Raw genomic sequence first — 18,845 nt, 5'->3', positions numbered from 1 at the left:
CCCCCTACAGCTGAGACTTCTCTGGCTAACCCTGAATACTTTTTGCTGTTTTCCATATGAATTGTTTGAAATGAGATTAAGCTGGGGTTTGATACTAAAGGATTGCCAGTTTAGTATAATAGACCTAATAGGGACAGATATTTACTGAACTATTTTTTTTCTATACTCCTTTTTAGTATTAAATAATGTTAATTTGTTTTATAATCTTAAAGGAGGATCTCTGCACTGGTGTGGGAAGTCAGGTGTATTGAAAGTAATGCCAGCACCTTCAATGAACCTCAGAGTGCTATTGCTCGATCTGCTAAGAAGATCACTAAACAGCTGTTAAAGTTCATTGAGTAAGTCATATTTCAGTCTGAATATAATTGTATACATATTTCATTTACCTGGGTTGGAGATAGCTCTTGAATTTCTCTCAATTTTGGCTGACTCTGTATTTTTTTTTTTTTTTTTTTTTTTTTGCAATGAAGAATAGCTGAAGCCTTTAGAAACTTTCAAGTTCTAAATATTTCCTAAACTATTTATCAAACTGACTTTGAAGCATCTTGATCTGTCTAGCAAAGGGACATTTTTAGCACTCCAATTTAATCAGCATTTATTATTCAGGATCTGAGAGAGGTCTTTCTATAGAACTTGTTCATTAGAAAACTTTTAGCTGCAAGCAGAGGTTTCTGCTCATCCCCATACACCATCTACCCTGAATATAGTTTTGTTAGCTATTTAGAGGTAAGTCAGCTTTAGGCCTGGTCCACACTACGAGTTTGTCAAATTTAGCAGCGTTAAATCGAATTAACCCTGCACCCGTCCACACAACGAAGCCTTTTACTTTGATATAAAAGGCTCTTAAAATATATTTCTGTACTCCTCCCCGACGAGAGGAGTAGCACTGAAATCGATATTGCCATTTCAAATTAGGGTTAGTGTGGCCACAATTCGACAGTATCCCACAGTGCACCATTGTGACCGCCCTGGACAGCAATCCGAACTCGGATGCACTGGCCAGGTAGACAGGAAAAGCCGCTCAAACATTTGAATTTAATTTCCTGTTTGCCCAGCGTGGAGCACTGATCAGCACAGGTGATCATGCAGTCCCAGAATCAAAGAAGAGCTCCAGCATGGACCATACCGGAGATTCTGAATCTGATCTCTATATAGGGAGATGAATCTGTTCTATCAGAACTCTGTTCCAAAAGACAAAATGCCAAAACATTTGAAAAAATCTCCAAGGCCATGGTGGACAGAGGCCACAACATGGACTCAACACAGTGCTGCGTGAAACTTAAGGGGCTGAGACAAGCATACCAGAAAGCAAAAGAATGAAATGGACGCTCACGGAGGGAGGGGCGACTGATGACTGCAGCTATCCCACAGTTCCCGCACTCTCCGAAAACCATTTGAATTCTTGGTTGAGCTCCCAAAGCCTGAAGGGTCAAAAACATTGTCGTGGGTGGTTCAGGGTATATGTTGTCAGGCAGCGCCCTCCCCCTCCCCATGAAAGCAAAGGGGAAAAAATTGTTTCACCTTTGTTCAATGTCACCATATGTCTACTGGTTGCTGTTGGCAGACGCGGTGCTGCAGCGCTACACAGCAGTGTCCCCTTGCCTTGCCTTGCCTTGTGGACAGCAGACGGTACAGTAGGACTGGTATCTGTCGTCATCGTCCCATGAGTGCTCCTGGCTGGCCTCGGTGAGGTCGGCCAGGGGTGCCTAGGCAAAAATGGGAATGACTCCCGGTCATTCTCTTCTTTAAGTTTTGTCTAATAGAGATTCACTCCTGACTGGAATATCATGCCAGCTGGAGGCTTCTGCCTCAGGCTGCTCTCCCAGTCAGCAGCACCGCGCGGTCACGCCTACCCCTTGCCACCAGGGCTCACAATCAGATACTTAGACCTCTACATTTTGCTACAAATAAAAAAATTAAGCTGCCGTTTAGAACTGTCCCCCAACATACATATCCTGAGACATTCTGTATTTTACCAGTGTCAACCAAAGACCCACACACAAATGGAGGTTCAGTCCTGCCTGAGTTTCTATCCTAGTGGTTGTCACAAATTCCCGTTTTCGGCTATAGGCTGAGCAAGTGCAGAATGGTGGTTCACTCTACTTCGCTGTAAGCCAGCCGCCCTCCTCTTCCCCCCTTTGATCTCTGCTTGCAGAGCCAATAAAGTCAGTTTCTTATTCATGCATTCTTTATTACTTCATCACACAAATGGGTGGATAACTACCACGGTAGCCCAAGAGGGGTAGGGGAGGAGGGAAGCAATGGGTGGGGTTGTTGCAGGGGCAGTGCCTAGAATGGCATGCAACTCATCGTTTCTGTGGGATGTCTGGGGCTCTGACCCAAAGTGGCCATTTGCCTCTCTGGTTCTTTAGTAGGCTTGCCTGATATTCTAGGCAGGACTGACTCTCCATTAGACAAAACTTAAAGAAGAGGATGACCTGGGGAGTCATTCTCGTTTTTGTCCAGGTGCCCCTGACCAACCTCACCGAGGCTGGCCAGGAGCACCCATGACAGCAGCAGATGGTACAGTAGGGCTGGTAACCGTCTTTGCTAACTTGCAAAGGCAAGGGGATGCTGTTGTGTAGCACTGCAGTACCGCATCTGTCAGCATCATCCAGTAGACATACAGTGACAGTGAAAAAAGGCTGAACGGGCTCCATGACTGCCATGCTATGACGTCTGCCTGGGCAATCCAGGGAAAAGTGTGTGAAATGATTGTCTGCTGTTGCTTTCACAGAGAGAGGATTGACTGATGACATTTACCCATAATGCCCCACAACAAATTTTTGGCCCCATCAGGCATTGGGATCTCAACCCAGAATTCCAGTAGGCGGGGGAGACTGCGGGAACTATGGGATAGCTTGCCACAGTGCAATGCTCCAGAAGTTGATGCTAGCCTCGGTACATGGATGCACACCTTCAAATTATGTGCTTAGTGTGGCCACGTGCAATCGACTTTATACAATCTGTTTCCAAAAATCAGTTTTTGTAAAATCGGAATAATCCCGTACTGTAGACATACCATTACTACTGTCTGTCACACACACAAGTATTCTCTGCTCTTTTAATCAGTCTGCCTGATCTGGTGCATTTCAGATTTTATATTATTTTTCACACTATAGAAAACCTGTAGGCCCTCCTGTTTTATCTAGACCAGAATTGAAGACCTCATCCAAAGGCTTATCAACAAACTAGTTCTTGTAAACCATCTAGCATGGAGATGTTCCAAGCAAAGCAAGTTACCATTTGTCCTACTGATGACAAGGCCTTAATCTTAAAATGCTTTAGTTGACCTGAGAGAAATTGTTAAACATTTACTAAATTCTTTCCTAAATAGAGAATTCGGAACATTTTATATCCCTTCCCTTCTCAACCACTGCTACCTGCTCTTCAGTGGAAAAACTTCTAGCCAGACATTCTAAGTTCAGTTATAAATCGAAAGTTAAGAAGCTGAGATTAATGCATATTATAATATATGAATTAGCTGTCCGATTCTGCAGAAATCATTTGAAATTGGTAAAAGGAGCTTTTAATTAAATTATGTTGCCAATGCCATGTTTACTGAGCTTACAATATGTTCTTTAAGCATGCCTTTTCAAGCCTTAAATTCTCTTGGAAAATTACTATTTTCCAGCATTCATATGTGTGTTAAAGTCTAGAAAGTGGTAACCATGTTTTTCCATTATTCATGTAGTAAAGCTTTTAATTCTATTTTACAGTGATCCAGTGTGTACAAACATATTTGAGCTTAGTAATACAACAGAAGATGAGCAGGACTCTCTTGATGCTGCTGATCTGGTAATAAACTCTTGTTGTTGTTGCTGCTGTTTTTAGTTTAAACAAATGTTCAAATAAGAGCTTATTAGCAGTGATAAAGTACTGTCAATCTAGTTACTTGCTGCAGCAAAACTAATTTAAAAATATATTTTTAAACTTATATAACATGCCACAATTACAAATGTCTGGTTATAGAAATATACGTACTATATATACATATTTTATTCATAATTTCTATATATATAATGGCTCAGTCTATTATTTGAACTTCCCCAAAGTTTGAGGATGTTTGGATCTGGTATAGGTAGATATACCATATTTCATAACTGTATTTCAATAATTGTTGAGTTGTGGATATTTACATGTATACTCCATGTGCAATATTATTTATTTACATTTTACAGATAAATCATTGTTGTCAAGTGCACTATAGTTCTCCTCCCCCAAATGTGTGTGGCTTACTTACTCCATACCGGTTATTAAATGTGCAGTATATAGATATATAACTACATCTGAAGACATATTCATTGAATTATATGTAACTCTGGGTATCTTTCATTTTTATCCCAATTTAAAAAAAAATGGTATAATTAAAAAATTATAGTGCCAAGAGTTCAGGACACAGAATTATAGATGTGATGAGAGCCATTACTATTTGACATAATTACATTCATACTTTTGCTCTGAATTGCTTTCTTTATTTAAAAAAGAGAAAATGATTATTGATTACTGCATTTGATTATGCAATATGAAACTAACAAATTCACTTCAGTATTTGAAAATAGTAGTCTAATGCATTTATTTTAATGTGATGAGCTGTTGATAGCAATACATACAGTGAATGTGTACATTTGGAGTGCCAGCTTTCGGTGGAGTGCCACCTAATAAAAAATAGCACACTACTTTTACCAAAAAGACATTTCAAGCATCTTTTTTTATTCCCTGAGCAAAATGCTGAAACGCACTAAGGACTAAGTCCAGGGAAACTCTGAAATTCAGTCCATAAATGACTTATTACTTAAACCATGAAAAATGGTGTTTCTCCAAAGTTACTTTTGGTGGGCTTTTCATGCCTGGTTGTCTTAGGTTCTGAGCTAGACAGGCAAAACTTGAAAAGCTGTAAGATTTTTTCATCTGCTACACACTGAGTCTCTCATGCCCTTTCGTGTTTAAAGTTGGTGGTATTGAGCCCTGGTTTGTCGTAAGGTATCCTTTTTATATAAAAAGCATCTGATAAGAGGTACCGAGAGTGCAAGCATCCCTCTGATGCATCAATGAAAACCCTAACTCTGGGTGCCTTTGCATCAAGGATTCCAATATCACCCATCTATTGGCAGGGCCCTGGAGGTTTTTCGCCTTCCTCTGCAGCATGGGGCTTGAGTCAGTTGCTGGAGGATTCTCTGCAGCTTGAGGTCTTCAAACCATGATTTGAGGACTTCAATAACTCAGACATAGGTTAGGGATTTGTTACAGGAGTGGGTGGGTGAGATTCTGTGGCCTACATTGTGCAGGAGGTCAAGACTAGATCATAATGGTCTCTTCTGACCTTAAAGTCATGAGTCTAGGACAAGATGCTGGAGCCAGGAATGTTGAGTACTGATTTGTGTTTAGGGTCCTAAATAAGTCACTCCTAATTTGAGGCCTTCTGAAAGGCTGCGGTATCTCCTTTGATGTTTCCCTCTTTGCTTGTCAGAAACTGTTGGAACTCCTAGCATAACTGGACAGTTTTCTATAATGTCCATCACAGTAGATACACCTCTACCCTAATATAACGTGACCCGTTATAACACGAATTTGGATATAATGCAGTAAAGCAGTGCTCGGGGGGGAAGAGGGCGAGGCTGCACACTCTGGATCAGAGCAAGTTCTATATAACGCGGTTTCACCTATAACACGGTAAGATTTTTTTTTTGGCTCCTGAGGACAGCGTTATTATCGGTGTAGGGGTGTAGTATGTTTACTATTTTCATTTTAGTATAAATTATAATGGCAGCTTCTTTATCTGAATAGTTGTTACCTATTTTATCTTGTGAATTATTTTTGAAGTGGTGTGTGGTCTGTTTTGTAGGATGATGATAAATGTCTTCCAAGAACTTTTTACAGAAGAGTAAAAGTAAGTTGGCCTGTCCTTACCATAAATATTGAAATCCTACCTGTACAAAAAGGTGGTCAGCAAAAACCGTAGTGAAGTAGCAGAACCTAGTGGAGTGTGCTACCTTTTGTAATTAATGTCTTTCCTTACTTTCCTGGTGATAACTGCAAATATCAGATACAAGTTTTTAAAGATTTCTTCAGGTTTTTTACTTATTCCTGTAATTAAGTCATAATACAGAACATGCAATGGATAAAACTGATATTAAAACAGATTTCAATAAAACCAGACTTCAATAACTGAAGAATTGAAAATATAATACCTAATTTAAGAAGGGAATAAAGTGATCCAGGAAACTATAGGCCCCTTAGTTTGACCCTAATTATATGCAGGGTCTGAAAACAAGCTTTGAAAGAGAAAGTAGTTAAAGGCACAGTGATAAATAATTGGCTTAAAATAAATATGGTATAACGAAAGGTACATCCTGCCAGATCAAACTGATTTCTTTCTTTGTGATAACTGGTTTTGTAGACAAAGGAAATGCAATAGATGTACTCTAACTGGATTTCAGTAAAGTGGTTGATATGCAATTCTGGGTTCCCATGTTTAAGAAGGATGAATTCAAACTGGAATAGGTGCAGAGAAGGGGTGCTAGGATAAAAGAAAAGGAGCACCAGGAAACTTAAGGAGTTTGGCTTGTTGAGGCTAACAAAATGAATGCTAAGAGGAGAAATGATTGCTCTCTCTAAATACATCAGAGGGATAAACACCAGAAAGGAAGAGGAGTTATTTAACATAAGGGCCAGTGCTGGCACAAGAACAAATGGCTATGAACTGGCCATCAACAAGTTTAGGTTTGAAATTAGGCGAAGGTTTCCAACCATCGGAGGAGTGAAGTTCTGCAATAGCCTTCCAAGGCAGTACTAGGGGGTAAAAAACCTAACTTGTTTGAAGACCAAGTTTGATAAGTTCATGGAGGAGATGGTATGATGACGTTGCCTAAATGTTATATGGCCCATCTGCAACTGCTACTAGCAGATATCTCCAACAGCTGGAGATGGGACACAAGATGAAGATGGCTCTGTTACTACAGAGAATTCTTTCCCAGGTGTCTGGCTGGTGGATCTCACTCACATGTTCAAGGTGTAACCAGTGAACATGTTTGGGGTCAGGAAGGAATTTTCCCTCAGATCAGATTTGCGGAGACCTTGCGGGTTTTTCACCTTCCTTTGCAGCATGGGATACAGGTTGCTTGCTGAATTAGAGTAAATGGTGGATTTTCAGTAACTTGAAGTCTTTAAATCAAGATTTGAGACCTTCAGTAACTCAGCCAGACGTTAAGTGCCTATTATAGGAGTGGTTAGGTGAGGCTCTGTGGGCTGCAGTGTACAGGAGGTTAGATTAGATGATCATGGTTAAAGCTACAATTTGGTCACGGAAGTCTCTGAATCCTTGACTACTTCGAGTGCTTGCTCATATTGATTCCAGTTAGGTGTGCGCGCGCCGCATGCACGTTCATCGGAAGATTTTTACCCTAGCAGCACTCGGTGGGTCGGCTAGGTCGCCCCCTAGAGTGGAGCCGCCATGGCGCCGGATGTAACCCCTGCAGACCCAACGGCCCTTCAGTTCCTACTTACCGCCCATGTTGGTCGTTGGAACAGTGGAGCGCGGCTTAGCTGATCTCTACTTCCCTAGCTACTCATAGTTCTCTCGTTATTCTTGTGTATATAGTTGAAATTTCTATAGTTGCAGTTAATTCTTATTCGTTTTTATAACATTGTTAGTGTATATAGTTAACAGGGGTTCGGGGATTAGCCCCTTCCCCGCACCCAGTGCTGGGGCCCATGCCTGGTTCACCAGGTTTCAAACCATGCTCGGCCTGTCACAAGCTGATGCCAACAGGAGATCCCCATGACTCCTGCCTTAAGTGCCTCGGGGAATCCCACCTCGCCGATAAGTGCCAGATCTGCAAGGCCTTCAAGCCGAGGACAAAAAAGGAGCGGGACTTTCGTCTCAAACAGCTCCTGATGGAGGCAGCTCTTACTCCTCCGACCTCAGCACCGAGCGCTGGACAATCCACTGGCAGAAGCACTTCTTCGGCACCGGATCGTACCGGTACTGCTAAGGCCTCTTGGCACCGACCATCGCCGGCAGCGGTGTCTGCTCGGCACCGTTCTCTCTCCCCGCGGGTGAAGAGACATAAGACTTACATTGCTTCCGTGCCACCTGCACCGCAGCCAGAGCACCCAGCTAGATCGGACTGCCTGGCATCTACACCTGCCATGGCACCGACAATGTTGGCACCGTCAATTCCGGTCCCGCAAGGGCCATCGAGTCCGGTACCTGAAAGCTCCCCGGCGAGAGCCATGGTTGAGCTCACTATTCCCTCCACGCCGGAGACATTTTCCACAGCAGGGAAGCTGATCACGATGACAGAGTCTGCCCTGCCTCAACCCCCGGCACCGCCAGTGCGGGTCATACAATCTGTAGGCAAGCCGGCCTTGATGAGACCACCCTCTGTCGGCACCGCAGAGCGGCACCGCTCACGATCCCGTTGGCGTTCTCGGTCCCATCGCTGATCCCGGTCCCGACGCCAATCGTGGTCCCGGCACCGATCCTCTTCTTGGTACTAGTCGCACTCGCAGCACCGATCAGCGTCCCATTCGCTGGACCGGTACTTTCGGCCCCGATACAGCTCCCGGCACCGCTGCAGGCACCATGACTCTCGCAGCCACTCCAGACGCCGAGCTTCGAGATCCCGGTCGACCTCCCGGCACTGCTCCGGTCATAGGTCCCGATCTCGTTCCCGGTACCAGTATGGCTCCTGGTCCCAATCCCCAGTGCCGCACAGAGCAAGATCAATCATAGAGGGAGACTCTTCCCAGGGGTTTTCAGCCCCTCCTTGGCGATCCCGACACGCATTGGTGTTCTCTCATGTGGACAGTTCCTATGCACAGGACCGTGAATCCGATGTGCCCACCAGAATCTTCCAGGAGACCCAGGCCCAAGATCAAGGCCCCCATCAGTGGTCATTCTGGACACTTTGGGCGTATCACCAGGCCCAAAGTGTACCTCCAGTCCCATCTCACTCAGCTCCGTTGGAGCATCGGTGCCAGAGGCAACTATCAGCCGCACCCCTCCTACCGGTACCTGTTCAGCCACCAGACTCCCAGATCCCAATGGAGCCGGAGGTCATCCAAGAGCAAGAGTCCACACAGGACCCACTTGTCCCTGGCCTCTCCTCTTCCTCCTCTCCTGATGAGGCGGTGGCGAGGACATCCTCCACGGGCCCTCCTCCAATTGACCTGAGGGCCCATGAGGACCTCTTGAGACATGTGGCACTCAATATGAATCTCCAGGTAGAAGAGGTACCAGAGATAGAGGACCCGGTGGTGGATATTCTGTCAGCTGACGCCCCCACAAGAGTTGCCTTACCATTCATCCAGACGATCCAGGCCAATGCTAATACCATCTGGCAGTCTCCAGCCTCTATTCCACCCGCTGCCAGGGGAGTTGAGCGCAAGTACATGGTGCCCTCTAAGGGGTACGAGTACCTGTACGTCCATCCTGCTCCCTTGTCGTACAGTCTGTCAATGAGAGGGAACGCTATGGCCAGCAAGCTCCGGCTCCAAAATTGAAGGAGGCTAGGCGCATGGACTTACTGGGCAGTAAGGTATACTCTGCAGGGGCCCTCCAACTCCGGGTGACAAACCAGCAAGCCCTGTTTAGCCGCTACAACTACAACACCTGGGTGGCGGTGGGCAAGTTCAGAGTTAGTCCCTCAAGACTCCCAACAAGAGTTTGCTGCCCTCTTGGAGGAGGAGAAGAAAGTGGCGAGGACTTCCCTCCAGGCCTCGCTGGATGCAGCAGACTCCGCAGCCAGGACTCTGGCCTCGGGAGTTGCCATGAGATGCATTTCGTGGCTTCAAGTGTCAGGCCTCCCGCCAGAACTACAGCATACCATACAGGACTTGCCCTTTGACGGTCGAGGCCTCTTTTCTGAAAAGACTGACCCTAGGCTGCAAAGTCTGAAGGACAACAGGGTCATTATGCACTCTCTCGGCATGCACACGCTGGTGACTCAGTGCCGGCCTTTCCGCCCCCAGCCTCACCGCCCGTACCCTCCGCCTGGACAGAGGCAGAACTTTGGCAGAAGGCATGGTCGAGCTGGTCATAGACGGCAGTCAGGACCCCAAGGGGGCCAAAATCAGGATCCCTCCAAGCCACCTGCAAGGGCAAAGCCAAACTTTTGAAGGTGCGCCCGAGGACAGCGTACCAGTTTATTTTCCAGGATCCTTTCCCTCCCTTTTACAACCGCCTCCCCTTTTTCCTCCCTACATGGTCCCAGCTAACTTTGGATCGTTGGGTCCTACATACAGTGGAACTTGGGTACCATCTCCAGTTTATTTCGCCCCCCCCCCTCGCCCTTTCCACCCCCCATCCTCATCCCTCTTCAGGGACCCCTCTCACGAGCAACTCCTCTTACAAGAGGTGCGGACGCTCCTTGCCATGGGAGCCATAGAGGAGGTACCAAAGGACGAAAGGGGCAAGAGGTTCTACTCCTGCTGTTTCCTAATCCCCAAGGCGAAGGGAGGTATCAGACCTATCCTAGACCTGCGAGAACTCAACAAGTTCATGATAAATTTGAAGTTCCGCATGGTATCCCTAGGGACCATCATCCCATCCTTGGATCCTGGAGTCTGATATGCTGCCCTCGATATGAAGGACGTGTATTTTCACATCGCCATTATCCTCCACACAGACGGTACCTCCAGTTTGTAGCCAACCATCAACATTTCTAGTTTACGGTCCTTCCGTTCGGCCTCTCTATTCACAAAGTGCATGGCTGTAGTCGCCGCCTCCCTCCACCGATGTCAGATACACATTTTTCCGTATGTCGATGATTGGCTCATTTGAGGGACCTCCAAGGCACAAGTCACCCATCATGTGGACATCCTCAAGGACCTATTCATGAGTCTAGACCTGATGATCAATGCAGCGAAATCCACTCTGGTTCCCACACAGAGGACAGACTTCATTGGGGCCATCCTGGACTCCAGTCTCGCCAGAGCTTGCTTACCACAGCCTCGGTTTCAGGCGATGGTAACAATTATCCGAGGCCTACAGAGCTTCCCGACAACTTCGGCTCGCACTTGTCTCGGTCTCCTGGGTCACATGGCTGCCTGCATGTTCGTGACCAAACACGCCAGGCTACGCCTCCGTGCCCTCCAATCTTGGCTCACCTCGGTATACCACCCGGGCAGAGACACCACAGACTTAATAGTCACGATTCCCCCGAGCATTCTAGGCTCTGTCAACTGGTGGTTGATGCCCTCCCTGGTGTGTGCAGGGATGCCGTTCCATCCGCCTCAGCCTTCTATGTCCCTGACGGCGGATGCGTCATCTCTCGGCTGGGGTGCTCACCTCGGCCATCTTCACACTTAAAGCCTTTGGTCATCTCAGCAGCTGGCCTTGCACATAAATGTCCGAGAGCTGAGAGCAGTCCGCCTTGAATGCCAGGCGTTTCAACAGCATTTGCAAGGCCGTTGTGTCTCAGTGTTCACAGACAACACAACGGCCATGTGTTACATAAACAAGCAGGGAGGGACATGGTTCCCCCCACCCTTTGTCAGGAAGCCATCCAGCTCTGGGACTTCTGTATAGTCCACTCGATAGACCTGGTAGCGTCTTTTCTCCCAGAGGTTCGGAACACTCTGGCGGATCCACTCAGCAGATCCCTCCTGTCTAACGAGTGGTCGATACATCCGGACGTTATTCATTCTGTTTTCCAGAAGTGGGGCTTTCCCTGTGTAGACCTCTTCGCTTCCCGCGAGAACAAGAAATGCCAGATGTTCTGCTCCTTCCAAGGCCTCTCCCCGGGCTCGATCTCGGATGCTTTCCTGATGCTGTGGATGAGCCAACTGCTTTACGCCTTTCCAGCGTTCCCGCTGGTTCACAGGGTCCTGAAAAGCTCCGCAGGGACAGAGCTCGCTTGATCATGATCGCTCCAGCGTGGCCCAGGCAGCAATGGTACACCATGCTGCTTGCCCTGTCGCTAACCAACCCAATTACCGTGCCTCTTCACCCAGACTTCATAACTCAGGACCACGGCAGACTTCACCACCCAGATCTGCAGTCCCTTCACCTCACAGCATGGCTGCTGCATGGTTAAGCCAGTCCGAGTTACGTTGCTCTGCCTCAGTGCAACAAGTACTCCTGGGTAGCAGGAAACCTTCCACTTGGTCAATGTATCTGGCCAAGTGGAAGCATTTCTCCTGCTGGTGTGAAGCGCTTCTCCTGCTGGTGCGAAGCGCATAATGTTACTCCCACTGAGGTCTCAATCCCCACCATCTTGGACTACCTCTGGTCTCTCAAACAACAGGGCCTAGCAATATCATCATTGAGGGTGCACTTGGCAGCCATCTCTACCTTCCACCCAGGGAAAAGTGGCCGCTCCGTGTTCTCACACCCTATGGTTTCTAGGTTCCTCAAGGGCTTGGACCGCCTATACCCCCAAGTATGCTGCCCCGCCCCAACCTGGGTCCACAACCTGGTTCTAACCAGACTTATGTCTGCCCCTTTCGAGCCGTTAGCAACTTGCTCGCTACTATACCTGTTACGGAAGACAGCTTTCCTCGTAGCCATTACGCTGGCCAGACGAGTCTCTGAGCTTAGAGCTCTCACAGTGGACCCACCGTATACTGTGTTCACAGGGACAAGGTGCAGTTGCGACCACACCCGGCTTTCCTCCCTAAAGTGGTATCGGCCTTTCATGTCAACCAGGATATCTTCATTCCAGTCTTCTTCCTGAAGCCACACTCATCACAACGGGAACAATTGCACTCCCTAGACATCCATAGAGTGCTCGCATTTTCTATCTAGCGGACAAAACCCTTTCGTAAAACGCCCCAACTCTTCATCGCGGTGGCAGACCGAATGAAGGGCCTACCTGTCTCCTCCCAGAGGATCTCATCTTGGGTGATGGCGTGCATCCGTATTTACTATGACTTGGCTCATGTTCCCTTGAGCCACCTCATCGCACATTCTACCAGGGCTCAGGCTTCATTTGCCGCCTTCCTGGAGCATCCAGGAGAAATGTTGCGCAGCTACCTGGCCCTCAGTCCACATCTTTGCTTCACATTACGCTCTGGTTCAACAGTCCAGAGATGATGCGGCATTTTGATCAGAAGTTTTACATTCTGTGACATCGCAGTCTGACCCCACCCCCTAGGTAAGGCTTGGGAGTCACCTAATTGGAATCGATATGAGCAAGCACTCGAAGAAGAAGAAAAGACGGTTACTCACCTTTGTAACTGTTGTTCTTCGAGATGTGTTGCTCATATCCATTCCAAATCCGCCCTCCTTCCCCTCTGTCCGAGTAGCCGGCAAGAAGTAACTGAAGGGCTGTTGGGTCGGCAGGGGTATATATCCGGCGCCACTCTAGAGGGCGACCCAGCCAACCCACCGAGTGTTGCTAGGGTAAAAATCTTCTGGCGAACGTGCACGCGGTGCGTGCACACCTAATTGGAATGGATATGAGCAACACATCTCGAAGAACAACAGTTACAAAGGTGAGTAGCCATCTTTTTCTGGTGATCTCTGTGATTTCAGCCTGTAGCAGTGGGGAGCTGCGGGGTATCCCTGCTGCTTCTGATGGCCCCCAGAGCCCCAGCTGCCCTGCAGGAGGTGTGGTGCCTGCTGATACCCATTTTATCAGATATTTTTAGTAAAAGTCATGGACAGGTCACAGCTTCCATGATTTTTTTTTTATTGCAGGTGACCTGTCCATGACTTTTACCAAAAATATCTGTGACAAAATCTTAGCCTTAAAGTCTGAGTATATGAACCTAAAGTGTAAACGGTTGGAATTATTCAAGAAACAAAGTCTTAGGTCTTTTCTTTAAGTTTTATACTTAAGGGACACAGGACAGTGTTTTCAGCAAGAAAACAGCTAGAAAAAACACAAGATGTGAGTTTAACCCCTTTGATTACTGGGAATAGTTTTCCTAAAGGAATTTTCAGAGATCAAGAAAGAAAGCACCTTTGCATCCCTGTTGCACTTAAATATAATACTGAGTTTGATCCTGTAGGCCAGCCAATAAGAAAATCTAGGTTGAAGGGGGGAGAATTCTTACTCAACAGTTATAAAAAATTGAAGAGAAGGAATTACAAAAAATGCAAAAACTAGAATGCTTTTTGTATGTTTTTGCTAGTAATTTTCTTTCTTTTCTAAGATACTCTTGAAGTTTATCCAGCAGTTTCTGCAATGTGTGTTTAAAATTCTAATTGGAATTATTTTTGTAACTTAGTTTTTTTTCTGGCAATAATTTTTTTTTAAGAGACGGGTTATGAAGAGACGAAACAATGTGAAAATTAACTATGATGAAAATACCTGGAAGAAACAATGTATGGAACTGGTGAATTTAATTTTCCAGTGTGAAGATTCTGAGCCTTTTAGACAACCTGTTGATTTGGATCAATATCCTGTAAGTTATCCGTCATAAATCTTAAGTGACTTAATGTTTGTCTTATTTCTCTCTTTTGGTACAGAAGTTGTACCATAATATGACTGTCATTCATGAAGTTTGCTTCATAGATGCGAGCTCTTGGAGCTAGTCCAGAACTGTTGACTCAAATTAGCCTTGCCATGTGCCGAGGTATCTATGTCCTATGATAAGAAAACATCTGTGAAAAGATTCACGTTGTCTGTATTCTTAATTCCTAGGTCGTTTTGTTTGTTACTGAAACTGGAACTGCTTATCTCATACTAGTATATCATTTTGTGTTGCTTGAAGTTAGTTACTTCTAATGAATGTTTTTTTTTAAAAAAATGTACAATTTAGTGAGATTCATGGGCAGGACTGTCAAATGCTTAGCCATGAATTGAATCTGACCTGTTTTTTTATTTGTGGATCATAGGACATTAATATTCTATAGAATCTGAGCTTTCATTTGAAAAATAGTCAATTCCTAACCGCTATGGTTGCAAAGAAAACCTTGCAAATGTAAACCAGTGCAGTGATTTTCGCAGACATCGTGAAACGATGATTGAGAAGTGTGAACTTTTTTGCGTGCGTTAACTTCATTGGATTGTTAACTTTAAATACTACTTTCTTAAACCTCTTCATGGATGCCAGACTTTCACCCCACTTCTTCCCAGTGCTCACAAAGACAGGAAGACTAGCCTACAACTACTACTACTTAGGGAAGCCCTTGAGGCTAAACTCTCTGAATCTGTTCTGACGTCGGTTCAAAGGTCTAAAGAGCCAGCCTTGACCCTGGTGGCCTCACTCTGTTCCGCTCGACTGCAGGGTTCCAAGAAGCTGCAGCTCCTGCTGGGACTGGGATCAGTTCCTGTGGCTCCCCCAGTCAAACCCCCAAGTTGATAATGTTCGAACTGAGAGCTGTCTGATCAGATCCCACCACCTCGGTTCTGTAGGAAAGGTTAAGGAACAGTTTGGCTGCGCTTGTTCGTTCCATACGTCGTGCCTCACAGCAGCTGGACTTTGATCTAATCCCTGTGGCAGCAGGACCAGGAACAGTTCAGCTGCCTCTTCCAGATCCTGGAAGATGTATGTACCTGTTGTCTCTGAATGAGGGTCATCATTGCCTTGAGTTTCAGATTTTGGGACACCGAGAAAGAAGCAGCATAGAAGCAAGATGGCCAACTCTAGCAGTGCCAGTTCCTGTGCATCAGAACTATGCATCATGTCTGATTCTGATAAGGCTGCCGCAGTTCCAAAGCAGGGTCCTGTTCCACCTCTAGTTTCAATAAGAAAAGAGACACACCCATGTGTATCTTCAGATCCACTGTTGTTCTCTGACTCAATTTCTCTTTCGGTTCTGGCTACTTTCTCAGTTCTGGAAAGTTCTGTCACTATAACGACCTAAGTCTGCCTTTCAGGTTTGATATATGTCCTGGATCCAGGTGTGAAGTGCACAGCTCATAAAAGGAAGTGTGTATCCTCAGTTCCAGGATTATCATCTTTGTCTCCAGTTGGGAAGAAAACAAATCCCATTGTTGTTCCTCTCTTGGATCATCTTCTGATCCCTCTTCTAAGGTCTCCGACAAAGTCTGCCAAAAAGGACTGGATTCTCATTCCTCCCTCCAGATCTGTTACTATCTGTGGTACGTTCTTTCTCAGATCTAGACCCGAACCTTCTCCATGAGGAGGATAAAGGAAGAATATAGAGACCTGTATTGAGGTTTGGACTATCCTTAGGTCCGTCTCCTGTTGGCATCCTTCCGGCCCCCAGTGGTTAGGGAGACTGGCAGTCTTGGAGCTATTGCCCTAGATTTGAGAGGTGTGTGTACACCAGATTTTGATCAAGCTAATTGCGGTCATGAATTAATAAAATAGAACAGCACATAGTTAAGAGTTAATTTGAACAAGCAGGGCTTCTGGAGGCAAGGTCAAACACAACCAGAGTCTTGCAGTTTTTACTAATCAGAATGGAAGGAGGGGAAGAAAAAGTCAACAGATTGAGACTGAAGAAAATAAGTGGATGAGAATCTTGAATTTGTGCACCTTAGATATAGAACTTCATTATGACCAATAAACTACTTAAACATTCCTAATAATATTAAAGTAAGAAGAGGTGATGACTCAGTAGAGGGTCACTATGATCGGTGTGTTTTGTAAGTTAGTCTAGTAAAAAAAACTATATAATAGAGTGTACTCGGGGGCAATTCTCTGAAGCTAAACTCTTTTCTGATACCAAACTCCCTGATGGGGAAGCAACGGGCCATTGCTGACTTGCTGAAAATTATAGCATCTCAGATTTTAGGTAATTATTTGGATTGTTCTAAACATATTGCTTATGTCTGTGTGCGCTTATATGTATGTAGTTTTAGATAAGTAAACGCTTACTTGTATTAAACTTTTATCAGATAGAATTGCTGTGTTTGCATTGATTTATTCCTGACAGCCCCTGGAGTGAAACAGTTTAAGTTACCACTGCTTTGGGTTCTGAAAACCCTGGGTAACAGGGCCCAGGGTCTTATTGATGACCACGCCAAGACCTCTTTAGTTACTCTTTTGTGGATTTGGCGGCGACGTTTCATCTGCAAGGAATCTGAAAGGCCAGAGATCCTGTGATCTGATTTCACTGGATCCGTTGACACTGCAGACAGTAATACCTGATGCCCTTGCTGAGGACAACGATGATGAAGAGAAAACCCTTTTCTTTCAACAGAAGCATTTAGAAACTGACTTCAAGTCTGACTTGTCACTGGATGAACGTGGGAGTAACTTAGTTCTCCTGTCCTTCTGAGGACATGCCAATTCTAGGACTTGGTGAATTGCATGTTGTCCACTCTGAATCTCCCTGCGGTACCAGTGGAAGAGACTTCATATCTGGTATTTTATATCCTCAGTACCTCTGCCAAGAGTCAGATATCACTCCCCATCCTGGCTGGGTTTTTGTAGTCGGCCAAATCTGTGGTCCAATCCCACCTCTTGTCTGTCTATCTTAAAGAAGGTGGACAAATTGTACCAGATGCCCTCTGATAGGTTCTTGTATTTTCATACCCGCCCTGTGCACAACTTGCTGGTAATAGTTGCTGCCATCAACAAGGCAAGGTTGGAACAACTACACTTCACCTTGAGTGACAGAGGGGAAAGAAGATTGATTCATTGGGGAGAAAGGTGTTCTCCTCATCCCTTGGTATTAGGATGGTGAATTATCAGGCAGTTATGTCTTGTGACCAGTTCTTTCTGTGGGAGAATGTTGTCTTCTCCAGGCTGTAACTGAAGACAGGAGAAGGTTGGCTAATGCCATCTTATTGTAGGGTCATAATGTAGCCAGGTATTCCCTCAGAGCTTCCTTCAGTGCCTCAGACTGCTGCCAGAGAATTGGGTCTGCTGTGACTATCAGGATGCATGCATGGCTTTGATCCTCTTGTATAATTATGGACACCAGAAGTAAGCTTGGACGATTTCCCTTTTGAAGGGGAAAGTCTTTTCAGTATAAAGACTGGCAACTTACTAGAAATACTGAGGGATGCAGGTTTAACAGCACAGTCTCAGGGATTAATCCCACCCATTGAAAGGAGGCCTGGCCCTTCTTTCAATAACAGAGGCAGCAATGCCCCCAGCCTTCAGCACCCTACTTTCCATCCAGTCAGAGACTCAAGTTACCAGCAACAAGCCTCATAGAACGGTTACAGAAAGAGACCTTTCAAACAAGTTTCCAAACCCAAATAGCCACTTCCTTGTCAGCCCCCTTATTCTGGAACACCAACCCTCAGTTTTGGCATGATGTCAGAGAGTCTAGGACCAGCCAACTACCTTTTTTCTCCCTCCTCCTTTGGAGACAGGCGCTACCCCATTTCATCCACAAATGGAGGCAGACAACATCAAACCAGTGAGTTTTAGAGATCATGAGAAAAGGCTGTGGCATTCAATTAAAAAATGCTGCTTTCATCAAACTCTCTAGTCTGTCCCTCTTCAGGGACCCCTCTCATGAGGCAGTTCTCACAGAAGTGGAGAAGTTGCTTTTTTAGGAGCAGTCAAGGAGATTCTTGCTTACCTGAAGGATCATGGGTTTTACTCCTGATATTTTTGGGTACTAAAGAAGGATGGGGAGGGTTCTGATTGATATTAGATTTGATGGAATTGAACAAACACATATGGAACTTTCATTTCCATACGCTGACCCTCTCTTCACTAATCTCTTGCTGTCAGTCCTGGATTGGTTCCCAACTCTCAATCTAAAGGACACTAATTTTCATATTGCAGTTTCAGAAACCTCAAAAGTACCTTTGATTTGTGGTAGCTGGGCGCCATTTCCAATACAGGATGCTTCCGTTTGGCCTTTCTGCAGCACCCAGAGTATTTTCAAAGTGCCTCTCTGGTGGTGGTGGTGTATCTGAGGAAGCCGGGTATATTTGTTTGCCCTTATATGAACGATTGGCTATCAAAAGTCGCTGTGTGTGGTCATGGTAATTATGTGACAAGTCCTCAGTCTTTTCTTT

The 18,845-nt window shown here is 45.5% G+C and overlaps 1 protein-coding gene across 4 annotated transcripts in view; it reads left to right on the top strand.

Annotated features, from left to right (window-relative positions):
- Positions 1 to 18,845, top strand: part of BRWD1 (bromodomain and WD repeat domain containing 1) — a 126,155-nt gene that overhangs the window by 81,921 nt on the left and 25,389 nt on the right. For all 4 annotated transcript variants that reach the window (XR_007768333.1, XM_050916259.1, XM_050916248.1 and 1 more), the window contains 4 exons: positions 213 to 338; positions 3,720 to 3,798; positions 5,846 to 5,890; positions 14,209 to 14,355. Coding sequence is in view for 3 of the 4 variants with exons in the window: in XM_050916259.1 (XP_050772216.1) it covers positions 213 to 338; positions 3,720 to 3,798; positions 5,846 to 5,890; positions 14,209 to 14,355 (397 nt within the window). In the remaining variant the exon portion in view is untranslated. The remainder of the gene's footprint in view (positions 1 to 212; positions 339 to 3,719; positions 3,799 to 5,845; positions 5,891 to 14,208; positions 14,356 to 18,845) is intronic.

This window comes from Gopherus flavomarginatus, chromosome 1 (genome assembly GCF_025201925.1).
Source record: "Gopherus flavomarginatus isolate rGopFla2 chromosome 1, rGopFla2.mat.asm, whole genome shotgun sequence".
NCBI lineage: Eukaryota > Metazoa > Chordata > Testudines > Testudinidae > Gopherus > Gopherus flavomarginatus.
The sequence above is the reverse complement of the archived record's forward strand: the minus strand, read 5'-3'. Positions and strand labels throughout refer to the sequence as shown.